Genomic DNA, 24,053 nt, shown 5'->3' with positions numbered 1-24,053 from the left:
GCCGTCTACGAGGCAGGCGTATACGCTGAAATGGAACCTGTTTGTTGTATGGTGTACTTCTCAACGAGAGGACACCCGGGAATGCTCGATCAGTATTGTGCTTTCATATCTCCAGCACCGCTTGGAGAAGAGGCTGTCACCACTTACCATTAAAGTAGATATCGCGGCAATATCCGCGCATCACGTACCCATAGACGGTAGATCTGTGGGTCAGCACGATCTGGTCATTAGTCATTATCATAAGAGGTGCACGGAGGCTGAATCCTTCGCGCCCTCCCTCTATTCCTCCTTGGGACTTGTCCATGGTGTTCGTGTTGAGCCGGTATCCTCTCGAGTTCTCTCGTCAGATCAGTGAGAACATCGAGGAACTGTGTCGGCTTGGAGCCTTTCTTTTTGGTGCTGCGCAAAAACCGCACCATTATGGAAGGCCATCAAGGCAAAAACGTTACAAAAAATGTTTTTTGTCTTCTCCACCGCTTGGTGGCCGATGTTGCGGAGCATCGGCTGCCAGCCTCTCACTAGATGTATCCTTGACTATCTGGGTGAGGCTAGCGCCCACATTGCGCCCCCTAGTGGTTTCTTTGTGAGTATTTCCATGGAAAGTTTCTGATTTACCATGTTTCCCTTAGCGGAGTTCGTTCTGCGCCTCTCTAGTGTTGCTAAGAGAGTGTATTTTTTATAGACCTCGTGTCTTTTTATCCATCACCTTAGTGGTAGACCCCTAGAGGGTTTTCTTTCCGCAGTGATCTTAGTCCCGCCTGACGAGTTCGCTTCCCAGTTCGCCTAGTCACTATCGTGGGTTAAGGAACAAGTAGTGACCGGCCTCTGCTTCAACCCCATTTCCGTTTCCTTAAAGAGGAGAGTCGGAGGGTTTACGCAGGCACTGGAAGGGTCAGCTTCAGTGGCGCTTTGTTAGGGATTCCCAATTCGTCGGTCACGACGTTACGTCGTAGTGACCAACTGAAAGGGAACGTCTCGGGTTACATATGTAACCCTCGTTCCCTGAAGGAAGGGAACGGAGACGTCACGTCCCGTCGCCACAGTTTGCTGTTCCACTGCTGATATCGGCCGGACCCTTTCCTTCTGTCCAGCTTTCTCAGCAAAAAATAGCTGATTTGATAACTGCACCTGCCGCTCATTAAATACCTGTGCGGCGCCGGAAGATGCAATTATCTGCATGCCAAGTTCATTGGCGTTTTAAAGGTTTCTCGAAGCAGATAGGTCACCCGCGAAGCGGTTCCCAATTTGTCGGTCACGACGTGACGTCTCCGTTCCCTTCCTTCAGGGAACGAGGGTTACATATGTAACTGAGACGTTTACTGACTTTCTGACTAGGATTTGGCATATTAATTAATCAGGGATACATGTTTTTGCTTCAGATGGTTGCTAGCTGAAGTACTGGAGAGAAATGCAGTGTCAGTTGAGGAAAGGGCAAGAATAAAATTTCTGCAACAGCAACAAGCCAAAGCCTACCGAACACAGGCAAACAAAGACAGGAAGTCACGATTATTAGTGCTTTTTACAGACCATGAAAGATTGAGAGTAGTGATCGACATCTTCAGAGGTATTTTAAGAAAGTGTATATCACTAAATGTACATAAATGTAAGAATACTTGGAAGGCACTGAATGAGGATGATTATTCACTTGGAGAATTTTTTTTGTGCTTGTTACATTTTAAGTATTTTATTCTGCATATAACGAATTACAAATGTCCATGAACATCAGTTTTGAGTCATTATATTTTTCTAGTGTAGAATATGTATGTTTATTAACTAATTCTTATTTTATAATGATGTTTAATTAAAATCTCCTCTTTTGTGTACAGGAGTTCTCCCAACATTCCAAAGTTTCCTCAAAAAACTTCAATATGAGAAACCAATGATGCACTTGCTTCACACAGAGATGGTGGCTTTGGTTAGAGAGCTGCTCAGTAAGTTCATGAAGCCTGAGTCCATTGGCCTACAGGTAAGTGCAAAAGACATCCTAAAGGTCGATGTTCATTGCAGAGACTTGCACTTGTCGGACAAAAGGCTCTCTGTTGGACAATTCTGCTTCTCTAAACTGAACAAAGCACGATTGGAGAAAAAGCTATGGGTTCCAAGTATCTGTTCTAGTCTGAGAGAAGGATACATCAGAGCAGCAGCATTTCTGCTAAAAAACCTTCCACTGAATAATAAAATAATCACATCACTGTCAGCACTCAGTCCAGCTTTATTGCAGGAGGACTCAGTTTGCACTGCATTTCTTACATTAAGCAGGGCTTTGCCAAATGTTGTGGCACCAGAAGACCTAGGGAAACTCAATGAGGAAGTACGGGCCTATCAAATTGATGGTGAATTGGTTGTCCGTGCTCATCTATATAAAGATGAGGAAATGAGTTTAGATGTTGGTTGGTGGAGCCCCATTGTGGCGTTGAAAAATTATGAGGGAGATCAGAGATATCCAGTCCTTAACATGCTGGTAAAAGCTTTACTTAGCTTATTTACAGGACCTCTGGTTGAAGGATCTTTCAACCAAATGGATGACATTTTTGAGGTGGATAGATGTTGCATGAATATTGAAACGTATGAGGGCCTGGCAATAGTCAAATCCAGTTTAAAAGCAAGACGGATGACTACTGCAAATATGTCAATAGATCAACCAATGAGGAGAACATGTCTGTTGGCATATCAAACTTATCATACACACCTGAATAGGAAAAAGGAAAGGAATCAGGCAGAGACAATGAAAAAACTGAGTGAAGCAGTCAGAGCCAGCTCTTCTGCACCCAGTGCCAGCTCTTCTGCACCCAGAGCCAGCTCTTCTGCACCCAGTGCCAGCTCTTCTGCACCCAGTGCCAGCTCTTCTGCACCCAGTGCCAGCTCTTCTGCACCCAGTGCCAGCTCTTCTGCACCCAGAGCCAGGTCTTCTGCACCCAGAGCCAGCTCTTCTTCACCCAGAGCCAGCTCTTCTGCACCCAGTGCCAGCTCTTCTGCACCCAGTGCCAGCTCTTCTGCACCCAGTGCCAGCTCTTCTGCACCCAGTGCCAGCTCTTCACTGCAAATTATGAAATATAAGGTAATAAATGCTTGAATTAAGTGTTTTTTATCTTGAATTGAATACATTTTAACTGTCTTAAAACAAGATTTGCAGATGGGACAAACCTTTTAGTCTTATTTCAAGTGCCGTTGCAATGTATTTCTCAATCCAAAGGACAATTTTACTTGTCCCATTAAAAAGTCAAAATACTCAAATCGAGAAAATGTTGCCTAATTCAAGCAATTTTTGACTTATGTTGTGTCACTTTTTGGACTCCTCTGAGTCCAAAGCCAGCTCCTCTGAGTCCAAAGCCAGCTCCTCTGAGTCCAAAGCCAGCTCCTCTGGGTCCAAAGCCAGCTCCTCTGGGTCCAAAGCCAGCTCCTCTGGGTCCAAAGCCAGCTCCTCTGGGTCCAAAGCCAGCTGCTCTGGGTCCAAAGCCAGCTGCTCTGAGTCCAAAGCCAGCTCCTCTGAGTCCAAAGCCAGCTCCTCTGGGTCAAAAGCCAGCTCCTCTGGGTCCAAAGCCAGCTGCTCTGAGTCCAAAGCCAGCTCCTCTGGGTCCAAAGCCAGCTCCTCTGGGTCCAAAGCCAGCTTCTCTGAGTCCAAAGCCAGCTCCTCTGAGTCCAAAGCCAGCTCCTCTGAGTCCAAAGCCAGCTCCTCTGAGTCCAAAGCCAGCTCCTCTGAGTCCAAAGCCAGCTCCTCTGAGTCCAAAGCCAGCTCCTCTGAGTCCAAAGACAGCTCCTCTGAGTCCAAAGCCAGCTCCTCTGAGTCCAAAGCCAGCTCCTCTGAGTCCAAAGCCAGCTCCTCTGAGTCCAAAGCCAGCTCCTCTGAGTCCAAAGCCAGCTCCTCTGAGTCCAAAGCCAGCTCCTCTGAGTCCAAAGCCAGCTCCTCTGGGTCCAAAGCCAGCTCCTCTGGGTCCAAAGCCAGCTCATCTGAGTCCAAAGCCAGCTCCTCTGGGTCCAAAGCCAGCTCCTCTGAGTCCAAAGCCAGCTGCTCTCCACCGAAAGCAGCCATGACCTATTCAACTGAAGTACTTTCTGTTAAAATTTTGAAAAGAAGATGCTTAGATCGCTTAAAAGACTTCATTTACAGCCCAGAAACGCCAAAAAAACAGAAGAAAAGTTCGATTTCGAATGATAAATAGCCTTTTGAGTTGCACTAAGATTGTTATACAGTACAGTATTACGCTACACTAGTTTTCTAAGATATGTGCATTTATTGTTTTGATGCACTTTTGTGTTTTTTATGTTTTCTAATTGATACAAATGCCTATTTAAGTTGGCAAAGTTTTTTGTTTTTGTAAAAGCATCTAAGAATATTTGTACATTTCAGAATGAGCAATGTTGAGTGCACTTTTTGCACTTTTTGCACATTACAAAGAAACCAATGGTGAATGCACTTTGTCATTAACATGTTTCAAAGCTAGCAGTTCAATAAATGTTGGCACAAACTTTCATGTTATGTTATTTTCTTGACACAGTAAGCCTAGTACTGCGTTGAAAAAATGACTGTGCTGTTGCTCATAGAATTGGTTTATAGAAAGAACAGGATTGGTAAAGTCCTGGCTGAGCCACAGAAAGTTCAGGCTCAGGATTTTTTTTCACTTTAAGCCCTGCGCTCTTCGCATCACTACGCTGAGTAGGACGGAGGATGCGTCCTCCACCTACCGGCCTTCTCATCCTCAGCCGGTTGAGGCTCCGCTGGAGACTGCAGAGTCGTGTTCTACGATTTCTGCCGAATCCATTGGACCTCCTTCTGGTCCCGTCACTTCTGCAGCATCAGAGAGGTGTCAATTTTTTCTTTTTCCTCCGAGGCGGAGTCGTCCCGGAGATGGCGGCCGTGCCCGCTCGAGCAGCGGAAACGGTAGAGTTGGAGAGGTTAACCCCTCTCCGCTCGAACCGTACCGCCCACATGATTGGTACTTCGGAGCTGTTCGGGCCTCTCTGTCCTCTCCTCCTGACCCTTTCTTTCCCGACGGCATGAAGAGCTGACGTGATTTGCGGCCGTTCAGCTTTCACCCCTCACCTTCCTCACCAACGGAGCCGCTAAGGGCGGGGACCCCTTCAGTGGAGCGGGGGGTTGCGATGCAGCTGCGTTCCTGGTGGGACCACCCAACCCTTCCCTCCCGTGTTTGTAGACAGTCGTCCGGTTACGGGCGCTGCCCATCAGGCATGCGGAGAGGCGGCTTCAGCCCTGCACGCAATAACGTTGCTGCAGGTTCACCAAGGAATTACGAGGGAGGCCGTGGCCTTCAGTTGTGCGATGTCCACCACAGTGGTTCAAGATCGCCACCTTTGGCTGTGTCTGGCTGACATGACGGACGCAGACGAGAACAACTTCTTGAATGCTCCTGTCTCACAGACCGGCCTCTTCGGCGAGCCTGTGGAGTCATACATTTCCGCTGCGCAGACTGAGGCAATCTCCTAGGTCATGCCCGGCGAAATAGAGCTGCCCTTGGTCCACCACGCAGGCTCCTCAGTCTGCCTCTCGCCGTCGGCGTCCTGCGGCGGCCACCTCCGTTCCCCTTCTCGGACCCCATCTCGGCAGCGCAGGGGAACCGGTCGTCAGCAGCTCGCCCCGCCCGTTTAGCCGCTTCCCGTGAAAATCGGGAGTTTAAGTGGCCAGAGACGGGCGACCCGGATTGGCAGAGGATCACTCTTCAGGAGACGGTGATTCGCTCCTTCCCCCCGGTAGAGGGTCGGGTGGAAAATTCTTGTTTTGCATGTGTTCCATCAGCTGTTCAGCCGGTACCCACTTAACCACACATAAGAGTGCATTCCTCTTCCCTCTCCAGGTCTCCGGAGGATCGAGAGAGCCGTGAGCGGGCACACACACCAGCTCACCCTACCTCTCCTCTATCGTCAGTGGGTGTCCTGAGGAGTCCGAGCTCTCCACTAAGGAGACCGGACCACCAGCACCCTCATCGGAGTCTGCGCTCTCCGCAGAGGAGCCCAGACGACCGTCACCCTCAGCGGGCTCAGGTCAGTGTCACACACACATACTGTAGATGTTTATGCTGTCACAGCAGACGCACCGGCAGTCCCACCTGTCTTCCTTCGCTGCCCCACCGCGGGAACTTCGGTAGTGTCGTTAATTCTCCTCGTACTCGTACACTCTGTTTTTGACAGCATGAAGCAGTCGATCGTGTTTCCCTTCAACAGTTTATGAATTTCATCAATAGAAGAACTTCAGACTAAACGCTAGCATATAGCATTAACTAGCATATAACATTGCTAACCAGACTCACAAAATTATGTACCTATAGTCACGTAATTTTATTATATTGTCACGAATTCCCGTGGTTTTTATGATCGTATCACAAATTTCTGTTTATGTGTCATTGTCATGGATTGGTTACTCAACTGTTTTGTTCTATTTTGAAACCATTTTCGCTTTGGTTTAGGGTCAGATTTGGTGTTTGCGTTAGGATGTCACTTTAAGTACTGGTTTATACTACTTTTTCTGCTTTTTTATATTTTCAAAATTTTAAAACATTGTCCCTTCGCGTTAGGGTTAGAGTTGGGTTTGGTAAGGATGTAATTTTATGTAAATCTAACCCTAAACCGAAGCGACAATGAAATTCGAGACAGTAGGGGAGACCGGGGCTGGTTGTCTCATGGGTTGGTTGTCACACTGCTTATTCCAGACATACTACATGGCGCTGTGGTACAATTTTGATATCAATTTGTTAACCTTTAATAGCTTACTCATTTGCATTTGTAATTTTGCTGAGCAGACACAAAACATTGAGGTTAGGAGACATTTTTTTATTTTTATGGGTCAGAGTAAATTTTTATGTTGGTGTTGTTTTTGTGTTGAGAGTTTGTAGGATATTAATCATTCAAAAACAAAACACTCATTAAAAAGCCAAAAGTAGTAGCTTTATTTTGAGTCATATTTTAGCTATCAAGTTAAAGCCGTCTGGCAGCTAGCTTAGCATGTTTGTCAAGAGGTCAGTTGGGGATGGTTGTCACATAGCTTGCGGGGTTGGTTGTCACATGTGAGTATTGGACATGTAGACCTTTTAAGACTGTTGGTCTGTTTGTTTGTTTTTGTTTGCTGTTAAAATAAAATAAATAAAGCATTAAATAAAGAGGTTTTAACCCTAAAAATTATTTCATTTTATTTCTCAACACAGTAGACAATCCAAGTAACTTATCACCCACTTTAATCCTATTGTTAAAACATAATGGGCATTGATGATTATCTATCATAGCGGTGGTATTCATATTAAAACTTATTTGGCGTTTCTAGCTTAAAAAAACTAAAAAGTTACATATTATCTTTTCAGATCCCCATTTATCACCGAAATCCTATTGAACCATTATAGGGACAACCAACCCCATACCCCGTGACAATCAACCCCATGATTTGACGGTAAATTACTTCCTGTTACAATACATTCTAAAAGTAAAACGTATACACATTTAAAGCCAAGACCCCAAGCTTTCATTTCATATAGGAATTACTGCTGAAAGATTTTTTGAAGATGAGAAATTCATGGATGAGTAAAAATTGTGACAACCAACCCCGGTCTCCCCATCACAAAAAAAGAATAAAAAATTATGTGACTATAGGTTCGTAATTTCGTGTGACTGGGCTGAGCATTAACTAGCATATAGCATTAACTGACATATAGCATTAACTAGCATATTGCATTAACTATCATATAGCATTAACTAGCATAACTGGCATATAGCGCTGACTCAGCAGTCACAAGTTTGTCTTTAGCATTGTAACAACATAGTAATTAATTTAATGTGTAATTTAATGTTGCAGGGCGGCCATCATGACTGTCCAGCAGTCTTTTGTATGCACAAGTTTTATATAAGAAGGAAACAAATGTGTTTGAGGCTTATGATATTTCATTACCATGTTCTGAACTCTTATTAATGATCTGTGTCTAGATAAATACAGTTTTATATTCTAAAACACCTTTAATAATCTCATTGGGAGGAGGATGAAGCGTCTTACCCATTCTTATACATTCTACTGTGGCTTTAGCCCAGTTGTCTCTCGTGGAGGTCATGAACGTATAGCAGTGTCTTCTAAACGGGATCCAACCTTTTCTGTGATCTGATTCGGGGCAGTTACCCGGCAGCTGAGGAGGATCTGTAGGGGCAAAAACTATGGACCGTGTGAGGGGTTAGTATATCAAATCTCTCTTAAACTGAAACTATCAATTAAAACTATGATAAACTGTCATAAACTTAAATATATCACTGAACGATAGCTATGACAAAAGCTGCTTCATATTTAAATATTTCTTATTTAAATATAAATTGAGGCTCTACAGGATTTAAAAACATTTAATCTGAAGGTTTATGTTTAAATGTTTAAAACTTTTACTGTAGACAAAAATATAGTTTATGCCATTAAAGTATCTTTGATTTTGAAATCTTTCAAATGACCAAAAAAGTTTGTGCAAAGTTTATGCTGTTGATGTTTATCTTTTAAAGGACCGGATTATTATAATTGATTATTTGTAAAATACCTGCTGATCTTTTACAGAGGGAATAATATTTGTTGTTACACGCTGCAGTTTTCCAGTCTCCATCCGTGTCAATATAAACACAAGCTAAATTGTTTTTGGGTTCTCCTGTAGCCCATTTACTGTAGCTTAGAAACCAGTTATCCACCCAGCGATAGCGTCCATATGTCTGAAGAAACCACATTACCACACTCATATGTTAGTAAAATCATTTCTGCAGTGTGTATACAGTATATGAAATTACATGAATGTGTTTATTGTGAAGAGAGATGAATTTATTACCAGGTTACTGTTGAGTCCGATCCACAAAGGTTCTTTGAGTTCGTCGACTTGTAGGCTGGTGTACGCCTGACTGATGGAGTTCAGTACACTCGCAAGATCAGCATCATCAGCTTTACACTGTCTTCTCGCTTCATCCCAGCTCATCTTCTCCAGCTGGACCTTATATAAATCATTGCCCAGACTGAAGTATTTATGTGGTACTGCTGTGGTCACGGGAGCAGACAGCTGAGAGTCTAAAATACACACAAAATACTTACAGATTATCTACGGTAAGAGATCAACAAGTGACCCATAAACTCATGGGTTTTCAGTGCGATTGGATTGAGTTAGAGTTACGACATTTATACAGTGATGTCTTGTCTTCATCTAACCTGTGTTCCTCTTGCAGATGAAACCTCTCTTATTTTTACAGTCTTCAACTGTCCACTTACCAGTGGACTTCTCTGGGTGTTTAACCATCATAACACAGTCATAGTTCTACATGGAAAAGAGTTCAGATTATTTGTGACCTGTGACCATAAGGGGGTCATTGTTTACATCATCTGAAAGCTAAATAAATATGCTTGTTTGGAATAAACCCACTTGAATAAATAAACTTTGTTAGGATAGGATAATATTTGATGATAGGAGATACAAAGATTTGAAATCTGGAATCCTTTAAAACTGTCCAGGTCAAGTCTTTAGCTGTCACCACCAGAGGGATCCCCAGAGTTTTAATGCTCATTTCGGACTACACTTCCCATGATTCCACATACCGGGACTGATTACGTGTCCACCTGCATCCAATCATGAACTGCATAAATCCTCCACTTGAACTTGAACTCACTGTGAAGTCTTGATTTGCCACGGCTTTTATTTCTGAGCGTTATCCTGTCTGTTTATCACCTGGTTTTTTACTTTGATCTGTTTACTGATTATTACGACTGTTTTCTGCCTGTCCTGTCTTCACTGCCTGTTATACGACTACGAGTTTGCCTGTCCCTGTCCCCCTGTCACTGCTCTTCAAGGTTTGAGAGGTATTTCCCCCACGGCTAATCCAACTACTGCCGTTTCAGCTTCGACTCCTCTCACTTCAGCCGCCATGACTGCTAATCCCTGCTTAGCTCTCCGGGACAAGTTCAATGGCGATCCCGGAAAATGTAAGGATTTTCTGATGCAATGCTCTCTCTGTGTAACACAACAACAATCTCTCTCTTTCCCAGCGATGCCAGTCGAATAGCATTTGTTTGTTCGTTACTCACCGGTAAGGCTTTAGAATGGGCTACAACGGTTTGGAAGGAAGATGGATCAGTATTTCCCTAATTTCCTTACTCAGTTTTGCAGCATATTTGAGCACACCGCCGGAGGAGAGAGCGCAGAGGAGCGATTATTGAACATATCTCAGGGAAATCGATTGGCAGCTGACTATGCACTGGTTTTCCGTACTCTCGGGGTTCAAGCAGGTTGGGATGAGAAACCACTCAAGCTTATTAACCGCAAGGGACTAAACCGTGAGTTACAATCTGAGCTGGCTTGTCGTGATGAATGAAGACATTTTTCTGAATTCATAGATCTGTCCATTCAAACCTGCTAAGAACCCGTCGCACATCATTACACCCCCCAACGAATGAAAGTACCGAACCCATGCAGCTTGGTTATACCCATCTCACCCCAGAAGAGAGAGAATGCAGACTTCACAACCAACTCTGTTTGTACTGTGGTAAACCCGGACACCTTCTTTCTACCTGTCCAACCATGGTGAGTGCCACATCTTTACCTCTCAATCTCACAATACAGTTCAGATTTCATTACAACTAATAATACAGGGGAGAACGATTGAGGCTCTGGCCCTTATTGAGTCCGGTGCAGCTGGAAATTTAATGTCAGAGAAGTTCGCCAAGCAAAATGAGATTCTGTTAACTAAATGTCTCTCTCATATGGCAGTGGAAGCGATAGACGATCGTCCCTTGGGGGAGGGGAGAATTCAATTCACCACCGATGATATAAGTTTACAGACAGGTTCTGACCATCAGGAACAAATCCGCTTCCACATCATCTCATCCCCTCATCACCCTCTCATTCTGGGTTTACCCTGGCTTCAAATTCACAATCCCATCATCTCTTGGAAGGATCATCAAATTATCTGTTGGGATAGCCCTTGCTCTCTACACTGTCAACCCACCGAGGTACCACTCCAAATTAATTCCACCATTACTACTTCACAGCCCTCTAAAATACCTGGACTTCCTGAGGTATACCACGACCTAGCTGAAGCATTCAGTAAAGCTAAAGCCACCAGTTTACCACCACACCGCCCTAGCGACTGTACCTTTGTTCTCCTTTTCTGCCTTATCCGTCTCATATATCTCATACCAAAGAAATCCTGTAAGAGAAACAAAAAAACAAAATGTAAACACAAATTTTGTACTATAAAACATTTAACTATTCATAGATAAAGTTAAGATTAATAAACCAATGTAGGGTTCATGTATTAAATCATTGAGAAATACTAGTAAGTGACAAACAATGACAAAATATTCATGAAGAACAGGAGTTAAAAACACAGGCACTTAGCAAGAGCATCAAGTCAGCTTAAAGGTGCATTGTGTAACTTTCAAAGGATCTCTTGACAGAAGTGCAATACTGTATAATCGACATAACTATATTATCAGTGGTGTATAAAGACCTTACATAATGAACTATAACATGTTTGTCCTTTGGCGGCTACGGTAGCTTTACGGTGCATTGAGTTCATGAAATGGTAAAACCATAGATATGTAAAAAGGCTAGATGTGTTATGGCGGAGTCCATGGGCGTCGGAAGCAAATGAAAAGTGGGTGGGTCCCCACGACAACCCCCAAACCACCCCCCCCCCCCCCCCCCCCGAAAATACATTTACTGCAATAGATGCAATTTTCATGTTTCCTTTTAATTAGCCTGAACATTTGCGTTTACTAAATAAAAGACAGTATTGCGGTCAGAATTCTGGTAATAGCCCTTTGAATATTTTGCCACTAATTACAGATGTCATATTTAATTTATTTTTTTCTGTGACATTTTTTCTCTACCCTGCTGACAGTAGGCTACAATGTTTATTTTTTTATTTTGAGGAAGTAAGAAAAACGAATGAAGGTAAACTGGTACAATTTTTGTAGACCCTTTTTATTTGATATACCCAATCTCTGTTTCTCTCTCTTAGAGAAATATAAATGTGAGATCCTGGAAATGAGATAAATTTATTTAATGGTATCCGTCGGGAAACAATGCTGTCACAAGTTTGAGCATGTGTACTTCTAAAACACAATCGATTAAACAGAGGTATGACTTTATGAATCAATTACAAATGTACCTCGCAAATAATGTTAATACATGAAGACGTTCATCTCTGTAATAATCGCATGAAAAGTAATTGCAGGCTTCTGTAAAAAAAAAAACTATCAAAATAAACCATTTTACTGCAGTAATAATATTTTAACGAGTAGCATACACTTTTAACGTAGGTTTGAAAGGAACCTGTGTCATTTATCATTAAAAGCATATGCTAAACGTTTCCGTGGCTCCGCGCACAGACGCAATTCATATCTCTCCTCATCTCCTACGTTTTTTCTTCTGTTTCTTGAACTTGGGGCTCGAGTCCGACCTAAGGTTCGAGCTGCCTTTAAGAACAGCAAGCTAAGTTCGTTTACCGTTAATTATTAAGACTCGGCAGGCAAACTCGTGAAATAGTGAAATTAAAATAATTCGCCATAATATGGTTTTACACGTCAATAGAAAATATACTAGAAATAAAGCAGTTATTTATTTTCCTAATGCATGGTTGTTTGACCTTTACTTCCGTTTAACGTTATACATTTCGCAAAGGAGGTTTTTCAGTACTTTGTTCGAACAGCAACTCAGCGACACCTCCCTCCGCAATTTTTTAAAAAAAAGCTGAAACGGGTCCGCGGTGTAAAAAAGCAATGGTTGAGGATCCCTGTTCTATGGAATAGATTTTGATTAACAGCGCCTTGATAAGTGAACAGACAAATGCGCTAAATTAGAGAAAAACTGGGTGGGTCCATTATCATTGGTCTTAAAAAGTGGGTGGGTCCTGTCCCACCCACTTATAATGGTTCCGACGCCCATGGCGGAGTCTAACATCATCACCTGGCGGCCATCTTACCACAGGCAGCTCGCGCACTCGTAGCATTGAGTTTCGATGGTGCAGGTACTTTTAAATGACCATAACTTGCTCACTTTTCTACCAATTTTCAAATGGTTTGGTTTCTTACAAACGTTATTAAGGTGGCTATAATTCTGGATGATTTAACATGTTTCATGGATTTTTTTTAGTATAAATATGCAGTGTCATAGGTACATCTTTGCCATTTATAACAAGTTATGGTCATTTAAAAATACCTGCACCATTAAAACTCAATGCTACGAGTGAGCAAGCTGCCTGTGGTAAAGATGGCCACCAAATGAGGACGTTCCACTCAATTGGCCAGCAGCGCGGGTGAGACATCTAGCCTTTTTTCATATCTATGGGTAAAACATTAACAACTAAGATGAAAACCTACTAACAGAAGTTAAACTGAAACATATTGCCATTAAGAAGAAAATATAATGAGATGCTTATATTAACTGCTGTGATCAAACACAAAGCTTTTAGTGTAAGATTACACAGAAAACTAACCGCTGAAACAAATTCACAACAAACAAAACAAAAGAGAAGCTTTGATGCTTGTACTACATTATTATTATTTGCAATAAACTCATGCACACTTACCACACCATAATAGTCTGCCTGAAACAGAAAAGATCAGAATTGTAGAAACACATTTGTAGTATTCAACATTTAAAGATTCATCGATTCAAAGTTAATAGTCCTCTTATAAAAACTGAACACATGTCTTAGATTAATCGTTAGAAATAATCAGAACCAAAAGTGTTTATTATAAAATGACAAAAACAAAATCTGAATGAAGTCTCTTCTGAAGAAGATATTATACGGATGCACTGAGTTTAAACAAGGACAAAAGTACTAGTCTAGAAAGTCCAAAAGCTGGTTTAACAACAATCATCTTGTTTAAGATGGGCATCCACTACCGTCTTTCTGAGGTCCTGACTTATTTTGTTACATTTTCTGATGATAAATGTTTTTGTTATAAAGAAAGTAAAAGTGGTGTCTCTCAAGCTGAGAGATGCATTGCACCAATAATCTTTCAGTCTTCTCAATTCTTGTCGCATCGTTCATGTCCGGTGGAGACACGGTGTAAGTGCGAATTAATCAAAATGGTCAGTATGAATTCATTTTGACATTTATGAGGCAAGAGACAACATTACCGTCTACAGCTGTGAGAGTCCGCCATATGCTGCTTCTGTATTTATGTAATTCAATGGATTCAGTGATGTGGAATGACAAGTATGCAAACTTCACGCTAGTTGGCTTGTTTGGTTAATTTAGACTATTCAACCTTTCAAGTAAGTTCTGTATGCTATGGCTATCATTTAAATAACTGATAATATTGCTTGAACGTACAGACATCTATTCAGCCTGCTGTTCTGTCTGCTATTGTTCAGTTGAATAACTTGTCTTTCGAAATAAAATGTTTGTTCTTCGGCTTGGATTTTGTGAAAGAATTTTCTAAATGTGACTTATAGTCCACTGTGACTTATGTTATTTTGTCTTAATCACGCATTTTTGAATTATGTGGCTTATATTCCGGTGCGGTTTATAGTCGGGAAAGTATGGTAATAACTTTTTAAGCCAAAAATAAGAAAGTTGGGTAACCAACCCGCAAAGTACCGCGTAATTAAACCGAATTTACAGCGTACCTATTTGTAACAACAGGGTAGGTAATCTGTAGGTATAAGGGAATAATATTTTAAGTTTGGGGTAATAAGGGGGTAAGAATATGAAGAATTATAAATTATTTATACTCTAAGTATTTTATAACAACAGGGTACCTATTGTAATATTACGTGGTATGTATGACTTAGTCAAGTCTATGGGGAAATTATGTTTTATTTATTTTTTATTGTGAATTTTTCATATTGACTACTGAATGTTGTATACAGTCAATGTCTACGAGCCACATCGGCAAATAAATATAACAGCATATCACTTTTATTTTAGTAGCCTATATTACTTGCTTTTAATAACAAAAGTCAAGCTGATTTAATGTGGTTATCTTTTTTTAAGGTAAGTACAATAAAAATAGCAACTTATTCCCTATTTACCAGGAAACTCCTACATTTGCGGACATATTTGAAGTGGTGCTTTGCAATTTATTTACTGTAAACACAAGTATTTTAGCCAAATATAATTTATGCAATGGCAAACCAGAATGAAACAACAGCAGATATCAGCTCCCGCTAAAGCAAAAGACGACTACATGCGTAGACTACTGCGCAGGTGTAGAGCGCGCGGTCGTCTGCAGGAGGTTTGCTGGAACGCGATCCTGAGGTGAAGTTTCTTTAAGAGGTTTTAAAAACGTTCTACACTGTGGAGTACAGCTGCGAGTGATGTTAGCAGGTTCCGCATGCTGGATAAGGTGACTGGTTTTGTTAATACATGACTCACGCATTTCAAACAATGTTTTTCAAGAAAGTTGCTAGCTAACGGTAGCAGGTTAGCTAGCACATAAGTAAGCCTAAAATTTATAAACGTAACTGGCTTAGAAAACTCTGTTTCTGTCAAGGCACAGTAAAGAAACATTTACTGAAGGCTTTCATTTATGTTTTTTATATGTAATGCAGAACAGCATTTGTGAGACGACATCAACTCATCATCCGAGTGGACAAGAACACCAACAGAGGAAGCCAAGCCGCAAAAACAATGAAAAATTGTCATGACTTTTTATTTTAAATAAAAGTTATGTGATAATAAACATTAAGTGTTGGCTTAATTATAGTGTTTTAAAGATGTTTTGAAATAAGTTGTTTTAAAATAAAAATAACAATATTCTGTATGTTTATGGTATTTACCCTATAACATTTATTAACAAGAGGTGAACAAAGCACCACTTTAGTTTACAGCCCGCAAATATGAGAGTTACCTGGTACATACACAGAACAAGCGGGGAATAAGCCCCACTTCAATTTACAGCCCGCAAATATAAGAGTTACCTGGTACATACACAGAACAATCGGGGAATAAGCCCCACTTCAATTTACAGCCCGCAAATATAAGAGTTACCTGGTAACTCCTGTATACATATACAGATCAAAGAGGTACAAGTTGCTATTATCTTTATTGTGTGTTATATTTTATTTGCCGACGTGGCTTGTAGACATCAACTGTAGGCTATACAAAACACTTCATCAGGTAAGTAGCAAATATGAAAAAAAAACCTATTACACATAGACCATATTACCCATAGACGTAAGTCATACATACCACGTAATATTACAATAGGTACCCTGTAGTTATGAAATACTTAGAGAATAATTTTCCATATATTCTTACCCCCTTATTACCCCAAACTTAAAATATTATTCCCTTATAACTACAAGTACGTACTGTAGAGGTACTCTGTTGTTACAAATAGGTACGCTGTAAATTCGGTTTAATTACGCGGTACTTTGCGGGTCGTAAAATAAAGTGTTACCGAAAGTTGTATGTTAACATCAGGCACCCAGCACTCCTTCTGTTGTTACTATTATACACCTAACAACTCCTTGGCATTTTGACTTACAGACACCGCTACTAGCCTACAACACAAGGCACGTCTCTTCTTTCTGCCTCTCGGTTGCGCGCGCAAACAGTGATGACGTCGCCGAGCAACCCATCTATAGAAGATGTGGCTATTTGATTTTTGGTTTTTCTGTGATGTTTGTCCCTCTAGTGTTGGAGTTATGAACAGTGTGACAACTTACCCCACTCTCCCCTACTAAAACTGAACAGGGTTTTATGATAATGATCTATATTGGTGCTAATACTTTTAATATTAACTGTATGCATGTCAAAGCTGTTTTTCATGCATAAACAAGAATCCTGATCAGACGCTTTAACTGTGCAAGATTCAATTCTCGATACTTTGATGATCCATTGAGTTAATAAAATGATACATAAACATTAAAACGAACAACTAAGATCAGAACCTCATAACAGAAGTTAAACTGAAACATGCTCCCAGTAAGAAGAAAATATAATGAGATTATTAAAGGCGCTCTAAGCGAATCTGTGTAACGTCACTTCTTATTGACGTTCGAAGTGTTTTCAAACAAAACGGAGCGTAGCTAACTCCTCCCCTCCGTTCCGTGCTTTCTGAACGAGTCAACCCCAAATCCTAATTGTCGTTTATTGGCTGGAACACTTTGTTATGTTTCGTGGTGGTAGGTTTGACCACTTTGTTTTTGTTTCAGTTTGTTAAGCCTGGGCTGTCTACAGAGACCAGAGGTGGGTAGAGTACCCAAAATCTCTACTAAAGTAAAAGTACAAGTACTTATACAAAAATGTACTCCAGTAAAAGTAAAAGTATCAAATCTAATTATTTACTTGAGTAAGAGTAAAAAAGTATTAGATTAAAAAACTACTCAAGTAGTTAGTTACTCGTTACTTCCGATCTGATAAAGAAGTAGCACAAAATCACTGAATTTCAGACTACTTGGAGGGTTTTCACAAACCTCTCCTTAAAAGTATCATTGTTCTGCTTATATACAAGTAAAGCAGCCTATCTCAGTCCTGCAATGGGTACATTAACTTCACATAACGTGTCATTTGAGAATACACACAAACAGGATGGTTAACTTTGTATTTATTTTCATGTTCACAACACAAACTTGTCAGCATCTGCCTTTAAACATGCAAACAGTAAACAAAAAAGAACGTGTGTGTCTGTTTGTTATCATGTTTTTATATGAATAGGTTATTTTCATTGCCATTAAAGTGCAATTACTGAACATAAACAGGGGCTTATTAAAAATGATCATTTCAGAATTTCATATCGAAACTTATCTGTTTGTGCAAATCAACTCTACATTTATTATAATATATAATACATGTTTCTTTAAAATCAAACTTTATTCTTTTATTTTTATTCATTCATTCTTTAGGAAGGATTTAAATAAAATACAATCCCGTGTGTGAAATGACCATTAATAGTGTTCAAATAGACATTATAATGATACTTACTTCAGGTTGGATCTTAAATTCCTGTACGCTGAGATGTCAGCTCGTTTAGTGAACAAAGCATGCATCGCATTATGAAACTATTCTTTTTGACCTCTTGGAGTGAAAACATAGACCGAACTTGAACCCAGCCATGTATGATCTGCCTCCGATATCTTGCACAACGCATATGCGCCCTCATCGGCTTCTCCTATAATCTACACGCGGTCGCGCTCTAAAGGGTGACGCAGCCTATCTCGGGAAACTTTCGAACACGCCCTATAAAGTAAAAAAATATATATACATTAATTATTACCATTTGAAAGTAGCGCAGTAACGCTGCCAAATGTAGCGAAGTAAAAGTACAGTTTTTCACTAGAAATGTACTTGAGTAAGAGTAAAAAAGTACCCATCCTTAAATGTACTCTAAAAGTACTAGTTACCCCCAAAAAAATTACTCAAGTAAATGTAACAAAGTAAATGTAATTCGTTACTACCCACCTCTGACAGTGTGTTTAGGGGACAGGCAGCTAGAAGATATTGAGGAGATGTTTACTGTATGAAACAAAAAATGTTTTATGGCCAAAACCGCGTGAATTCGCTTAGAGCACCTTTAACTGCTGTGATCAAACCCAAAGCTTTAGTGTAAGATTACACAGAAAACTAACTGCTGAAACAAATACACACCACACAAAAGAGAAGCTTTAATGTTTGTGCTATTACATTATTATTATTATTTGCAATAAACTCTTTCACACTTACGTCATAATAGTCTCTTGACTGTAAATTTGATGAAGGTTGACCTTCAAGCCAGTTTGTGTATCTGACAGCTCGATTGTCGGTCCACAGAAATTTTGCATCTGAGGCAATGTCATTTAAACCGATCCACACGTCATCAACAGCACTTAGCATTAAAGTTGTGAGAAAAACTAAGAAAGCAAACAAAGGGATCTTTTAAATGCAAGGCATATATATATATATATATTTAATATCAGTGAAACTTTTTGTATTTTATTTACAAACCACTCACACTCCAGTTAAAGTACAGCCACTGTCTGTGCTGGTTTAGCACTAAGTCACAAATTTAATTAAAGTTAATGTAATACTTTTAATTGCAAATACGTTAACTAGTTTTCCTAGAGAATACATGTTGAATTCATAAACACCACAATGATATAAGCAGGTTTCATTTCTTATAAATAAATAAATTCAGGTGTAAAGGATGAACATGTAGCCCAGACCAAATTTAGTTAAGATGTGCAAAAGTCAATTTTATGATTTAAAATGTTACAGAAGGTAAAGGGTTAAGAGAAAAAATGTTTGGTTGAAATGTGCTTTGTTTTGGACGGGTTATATGCACTCAAGTTTGTTACTGCCTTGCTTTGACCCAATTTGATTGGTTATTTACCTGGCAATCATTGAAAGTCTGTGTAAAGGGGCGGGGCTTATTGGAAGTGCGCAGTTTTTGCAAGTGTGATGAGCGAGAGAGCCTCGGTACGATAGACGGGAGCTCATATAAAATATGCCAGACTTTTGGGACAACTTACCGTTGTGCTACGTTTGGAACTTGATGTACCCAGTAAAAAGGTATTAAATTGAGTTTTTGAAGTGTTGAGATTGTGTGTTAAATCAATACAGTATGTAATGATAAAGGCTATGCTAAGCGCGATTAGCCTGTTAGCTTATTTATGCCTGTGTGGTTGTAACATATTGTATGTAAGCTTTAACCCTGTATATTAGATGCAATTTATTGAATGTTTTAGTAATTATTGCATCTTACATAGGAAAACGGACAGTTTTTCTCAGTGAAGAAGGCATGATCAGGATAATCTTTCTGATCAATGTGACCAATATCTCATCATCCCATCTGCTGCGTGAGTTTCTTTAAGCTACGAGTTTCTAACTACCTCCGACCAGATTTGTGACCACCCTGTGGATTTGCCAGTCATTATTTTACACATCCAGCACGGTTATTTCATCTTCACAATTGCCACATCGCTGTGCGTGAGTACAATACCTGCACGTGCACTGATTATTTAGTTTTTTTTTTGTTTGCTTTATAAGTGAAGCGGCCAGTTAAGTTTTGTTTTCTCGGCCACACCGTACTCAAGCAACGAACACAGGCCTGCAACGGTGGGGTTATTACAGACTGTGTACGAGTGTGTGTGTGATTGGGCCCTTTTCTTATAATGGTACTTGTGTAAGTGTTTAAATCATTCATATATATAAAGACAGTTATTGGTTAAAAAGAACAGATAATTGGTCTTATTGGATATTGTAAAGGTAACACAGAAAATCTTGATTTAAGAAAATACTTTAAGCCCTAAATGTAAACAAGGTTTACAAAACTTGTATTTTACTTTCATTCACTTTTTATTTTATTGGTAAATACATATCCTGTTTACAAAAAACAATTGAATGTCATATATTTTGTTTATCTTAAGTGTTTTTCAATACATTTATATTTGATACAATTTCTTCATTGTTTCTTGTCCTCAGTAAGTACAAATAATTTACACTAACTGTTGAGGGAACCTAAAGAGTACCCAGGAACCCCTCCCTTGTTATACTAGTTTAATTCTAATTTTGGATAATATAGGAGGTAGGGGTTACATAAAATGGAGGCTCCGCTGGGATGCAAATTCCCTAAATTACAATAGTTTACCCAGTTAAAGCATACATTGAAGTACATAAAATAGCTATGGCTGGCAAAGCAAGTTCCACCTTGGTCCTTGAGCTTCGTAATTGGTGCAGAGGAGAAGGAATTGATTCCGCCAAGGCTATTCTGTTAACCAGAGTGCCAGAAGAAGCAGAGGTAGCATTCATTGAAGAAACTCTGCAGCAGATCAAATCACTTGGCCGAGTGCGAGTGAGAGGAAAAATGTTCAAATCTGATCAAAACTACATGGCTGTGTTAGGTGAATGCCGTGAAACAATAGATGCAGCCATCCTCCCTCCTGATGTTATGCCCTTGGGTGGAGGGGATACGTGGATTATAACAACTGCAGGTGATGAGAGCCATGGTACAGAGAGTTTCGCAGAGAAATTGTCTAGACTATTAAGAGATGAGGGTAAGACAATGGAAGATGCCCAAGCTCTCTTATCTCCTAACTTGGGTTCAGGTAATAGCCCTGAGTCTATAATTAGAGCTGTAGGGGATCTCTTAGAAAAAACAACCAAATCTACCTCGGAAAGCAGTGTTTACCGCCGCCTTAGAACTTTTTCGGGAGTAAGCCCTACTCCTGCTGGAGAAGAAAATCTAGAGAGTTGGAGTGAACAAGCAAGACTGATGGTAGAGGAATGTGACTGTCCTGTCAAAGAAAAGAAGAGGAGAATTGTTGAGAGTTTAAAAGGCCCCGTGCTAGATATCATTCAAGCCGTGAGACTTACCAACTCAAGTGCAAGTCCTATGGAATACATTGAGGCATTGGAAAGTGCATTTGGTACGTCTGAGTCTGGAGAAGACCTGTACTTTGCATTTAGGTTACTGAGACAAAAGCCAGGTGAGCTGTTATCTGCCTTTCTCAGAAGAATAGAGAAATCGCTTACTAAACTTGTACAGAAAGGAGGTCTTGAGCATGAGTTAGCGGATAGAGCTAGAGTAGAACAGCTTATTCGTGGTGCAACAGAGTCTGATTTGATGCTGCTGCAGTTGAGATTAAGAGAAAGGAAAAGTAGTCCTCCCAATTTTTTGCAGCTTTTGGGGGAAATTAGAGAGGAGGAGGAACATGAAGCTGCAAGGCATAAATTATCAGCACGGCGATCACATGTCAAAACAGTGCAAGTTGATACCACCACAGGCGATGAACCATCTGAAATATCCAGACTACAGGCCGAATTAAAAGAGGTGAAGTTAATGGTGACCCATTTAACTTCAGCAGAGCTCTCTTCACCCACTGCTTTAGTTAATAGTGCTAGAGTGGCAAAGAAATCATCCAAAGCAGAACAAAACAGTGAAGTGGAGGCTTTACGGAAACAGGTTCAAGATTTAAAGATTCAGCTAAATGCTGTGTTGGTAAAACAACCTAATACACAAGAAGTGTCTCAGACAACATCTAAAGAAGTTTCAAGTACTTCCTCCAAAACAGTAAGACGTTCATCTTCTCAAGAGAGTGATACTTTTTTCTGCTACCGATGCGGTGAAGATGGGCATATTGCCACTAAATGCATATCTCCTGAGAATTCCAACAAAGTAATTCAGAAATTACTACAAGCTTTGCGGAGAACTAAAGAAGCAAGAAAAGTATCACCTCAGGGTAATGTTACAGAACACTGCAATGTGAGAACAAGCACTGTTGAACCAGTGAAACCAAATTTGCATATTCCAAAAGGATTGGTGGGCCCTTCGTCTACTATAGATGTTAAAGTATGCGGCCATTCTTGCAAAGCCTTATTGGATACTGGCTCACAGGTCACAATAATATTTGAAAGTTGGCACTCAAAATACCTGTCAAACGTCCCCATTCAGCCTGTCACTGGTCTTGCGATATGGGGTTTGAGTGAAGCAAGCTATCCATACAAAGGATACATCGTAGTTGACCTTGAATTCTCAGAGAAATTGGGTGTTTCTGGATCTCTGTCTGTTCTTGTCTTGGTATGTCCAGAGCCTCATAGCCCTGATCACGTTCCGATTATAATTGGAACCAATGCCAATCTGTTCAAACGCCTAGCTGACCTTTGTACTACACAATCAAGTGATGCCTCAGTGTCGTCTCTTCGGATACAGCCGCTGATCTTACAGGCTCAACAGCAGAAACAAAAGGCTGAAATGATCAAATGGACAGATGAGTCCATTGGACAAGTGAAATGGTTGGGTCCTGGTTCATTAAATATTGATCCCAGAAAGGAATGCTTAGCTTCCTGTAAAGTAGAGCAACAACGTTCGGTTTCCAGAGAAATTTTGTTAGTTGAAACACCTACTTCTCTTACTCTTCCAGCTGGAGTATTGTTACCGTCGTTTGTGCTACCTGCCTCACAGATGGATGTAAATGGGCTTCCTGTTCTGTTGCAAAATGACACTTTAAAACCCGTCTCACTTCCTGAGGGCACCGTTCTTGCACATATCTATGCTACTGATATTGTGACTGTTGTCCAGCAGTCTGATACTCAACCTGATGCTCTTGATCCCAGCCTCTTTAGCTTTGGTGAGTCACCCATGTCAGAAAGCTGGAAGAAAAGATTGAGTCAAAAGCTTGCTAAGAAGCGCAATGTTTTCTCTCTTAATGAGTGGGATGTAGGTTTAGCTAAGGGAGTAGAACACCATATCCGACTCAGTGACCCTCGTCCATTCAGAGAGCGATCACGCCGCTTGGCACCAGCTGACATTGATGATGTCCGTCGGCATCTCCAAGAATTACTAGCAGCTGGTATAATCAAAGAGTCACGCAGTCCATATGCCTCTCCTATTGTCATCGCAAGGAAGAAAAATGGCAGTGTCAGAATGTGTGTTGATTATCGCACTCTTAACAACCGCACAATACCTGACCAGTACACCATGTCACGCATAGACGATGCGTTGGACTGCTTATCAGGAAGCAAATGGTTTTCCGTCCTTGACCTTTGAAGCGGATACTACCAGATAGAAATGGCTGAAGAAGACAAGGAAAAGACAGCTTTCATATGTCCCCTTGGATTTTTCCAATTCCAACGAATGCCACAGGGAATCACTGGGGCCCCTGCGACATTTCAACGTCTTATGGAGAAGGCTGTGGGTGATATGAATCTTCTTCAAGTCGTGGTCTATCTGGATGACATGGAAGAACATGAAGAACGCCTTTTAAAGGTGCTGGATAGGCTAGAGGAGGTTGGTTTGAAGATATCCATCGATAAATGTCAGTTCTGCCAACCCAAAGTCAAGTACGTTGGGCACATTGTGTCAGAAGCGGGCATAGCCACAGATCCTAAGAAAGTGGAAGTAGTGAAACAATGGAAACAGCCCACTGCTCTTAAAGCATTAAGATCCTTTCTTGGATTTTGTGGATATTATCGCAGATTCATTGCCAATTATTCCTCAATAGTACGACCTTTAACTGAGCTTACTAAAGGTTATCTTCCTACTCAAAGTTAAAGGAAACAGGCCAACAAAGGGTCTGATGGCTACTTTAAAGAGAAGGAACCTTTTGGAGAAAGGTGGGATCAGAGCTGCACAGAGGCCTTTAACAAAATTCTACACTGTCTTACAAATGCCCCAG

General features: G+C 40.7%; 1 protein-coding gene and 1 long non-coding RNA gene across 2 annotated transcripts in view; one reads left to right on the top strand and one right to left on the bottom strand.

Moving 5' to 3' along the window:
* Positions 1-24,053, bottom strand: part of LOC135743920 (macrophage mannose receptor 1-like) — a 68,750-nt gene that overhangs the window by 4,931 nt on the left and 39,766 nt on the right. The window contains exons 22-28 of the mRNA XM_065261824.1: positions 18,625-18,791; positions 13,537-13,554; positions 11,098-11,151; positions 9,161-9,266; positions 8,790-9,022; positions 8,511-8,676; positions 7,991-8,143 (exon numbers count right to left, since the gene is read on the bottom strand). Coding sequence (XP_065117896.1) covers positions 7,991-8,143; positions 8,511-8,676; positions 8,790-9,022; positions 9,161-9,266; positions 11,098-11,151; positions 13,537-13,554; positions 18,625-18,791 — 897 coding nt within the window. The remainder of the gene's footprint in view (positions 1-7,990; positions 8,144-8,510; positions 8,677-8,789; positions 9,023-9,160; positions 9,267-11,097; positions 11,152-13,536; positions 13,555-18,624; positions 18,792-24,053) is intronic.
* LOC141281475 (uncharacterized) lies at positions 14,637-15,768 on the top strand. Its single transcript, XR_012335810.1, has 2 exons — positions 14,637-15,304; positions 15,510-15,768. It is a non-coding gene; the product is annotated as an uncharacterized lncRNA (long non-coding RNA).

Source organism: Paramisgurnus dabryanus, chromosome 2 (assembly GCF_030506205.2).
Source record: "Paramisgurnus dabryanus chromosome 2, PD_genome_1.1, whole genome shotgun sequence".
NCBI lineage: Eukaryota > Metazoa > Chordata > Actinopteri > Cypriniformes > Cobitidae > Paramisgurnus > Paramisgurnus dabryanus.
This window is presented reverse-complemented; position numbering and strand designations above follow the sequence as displayed.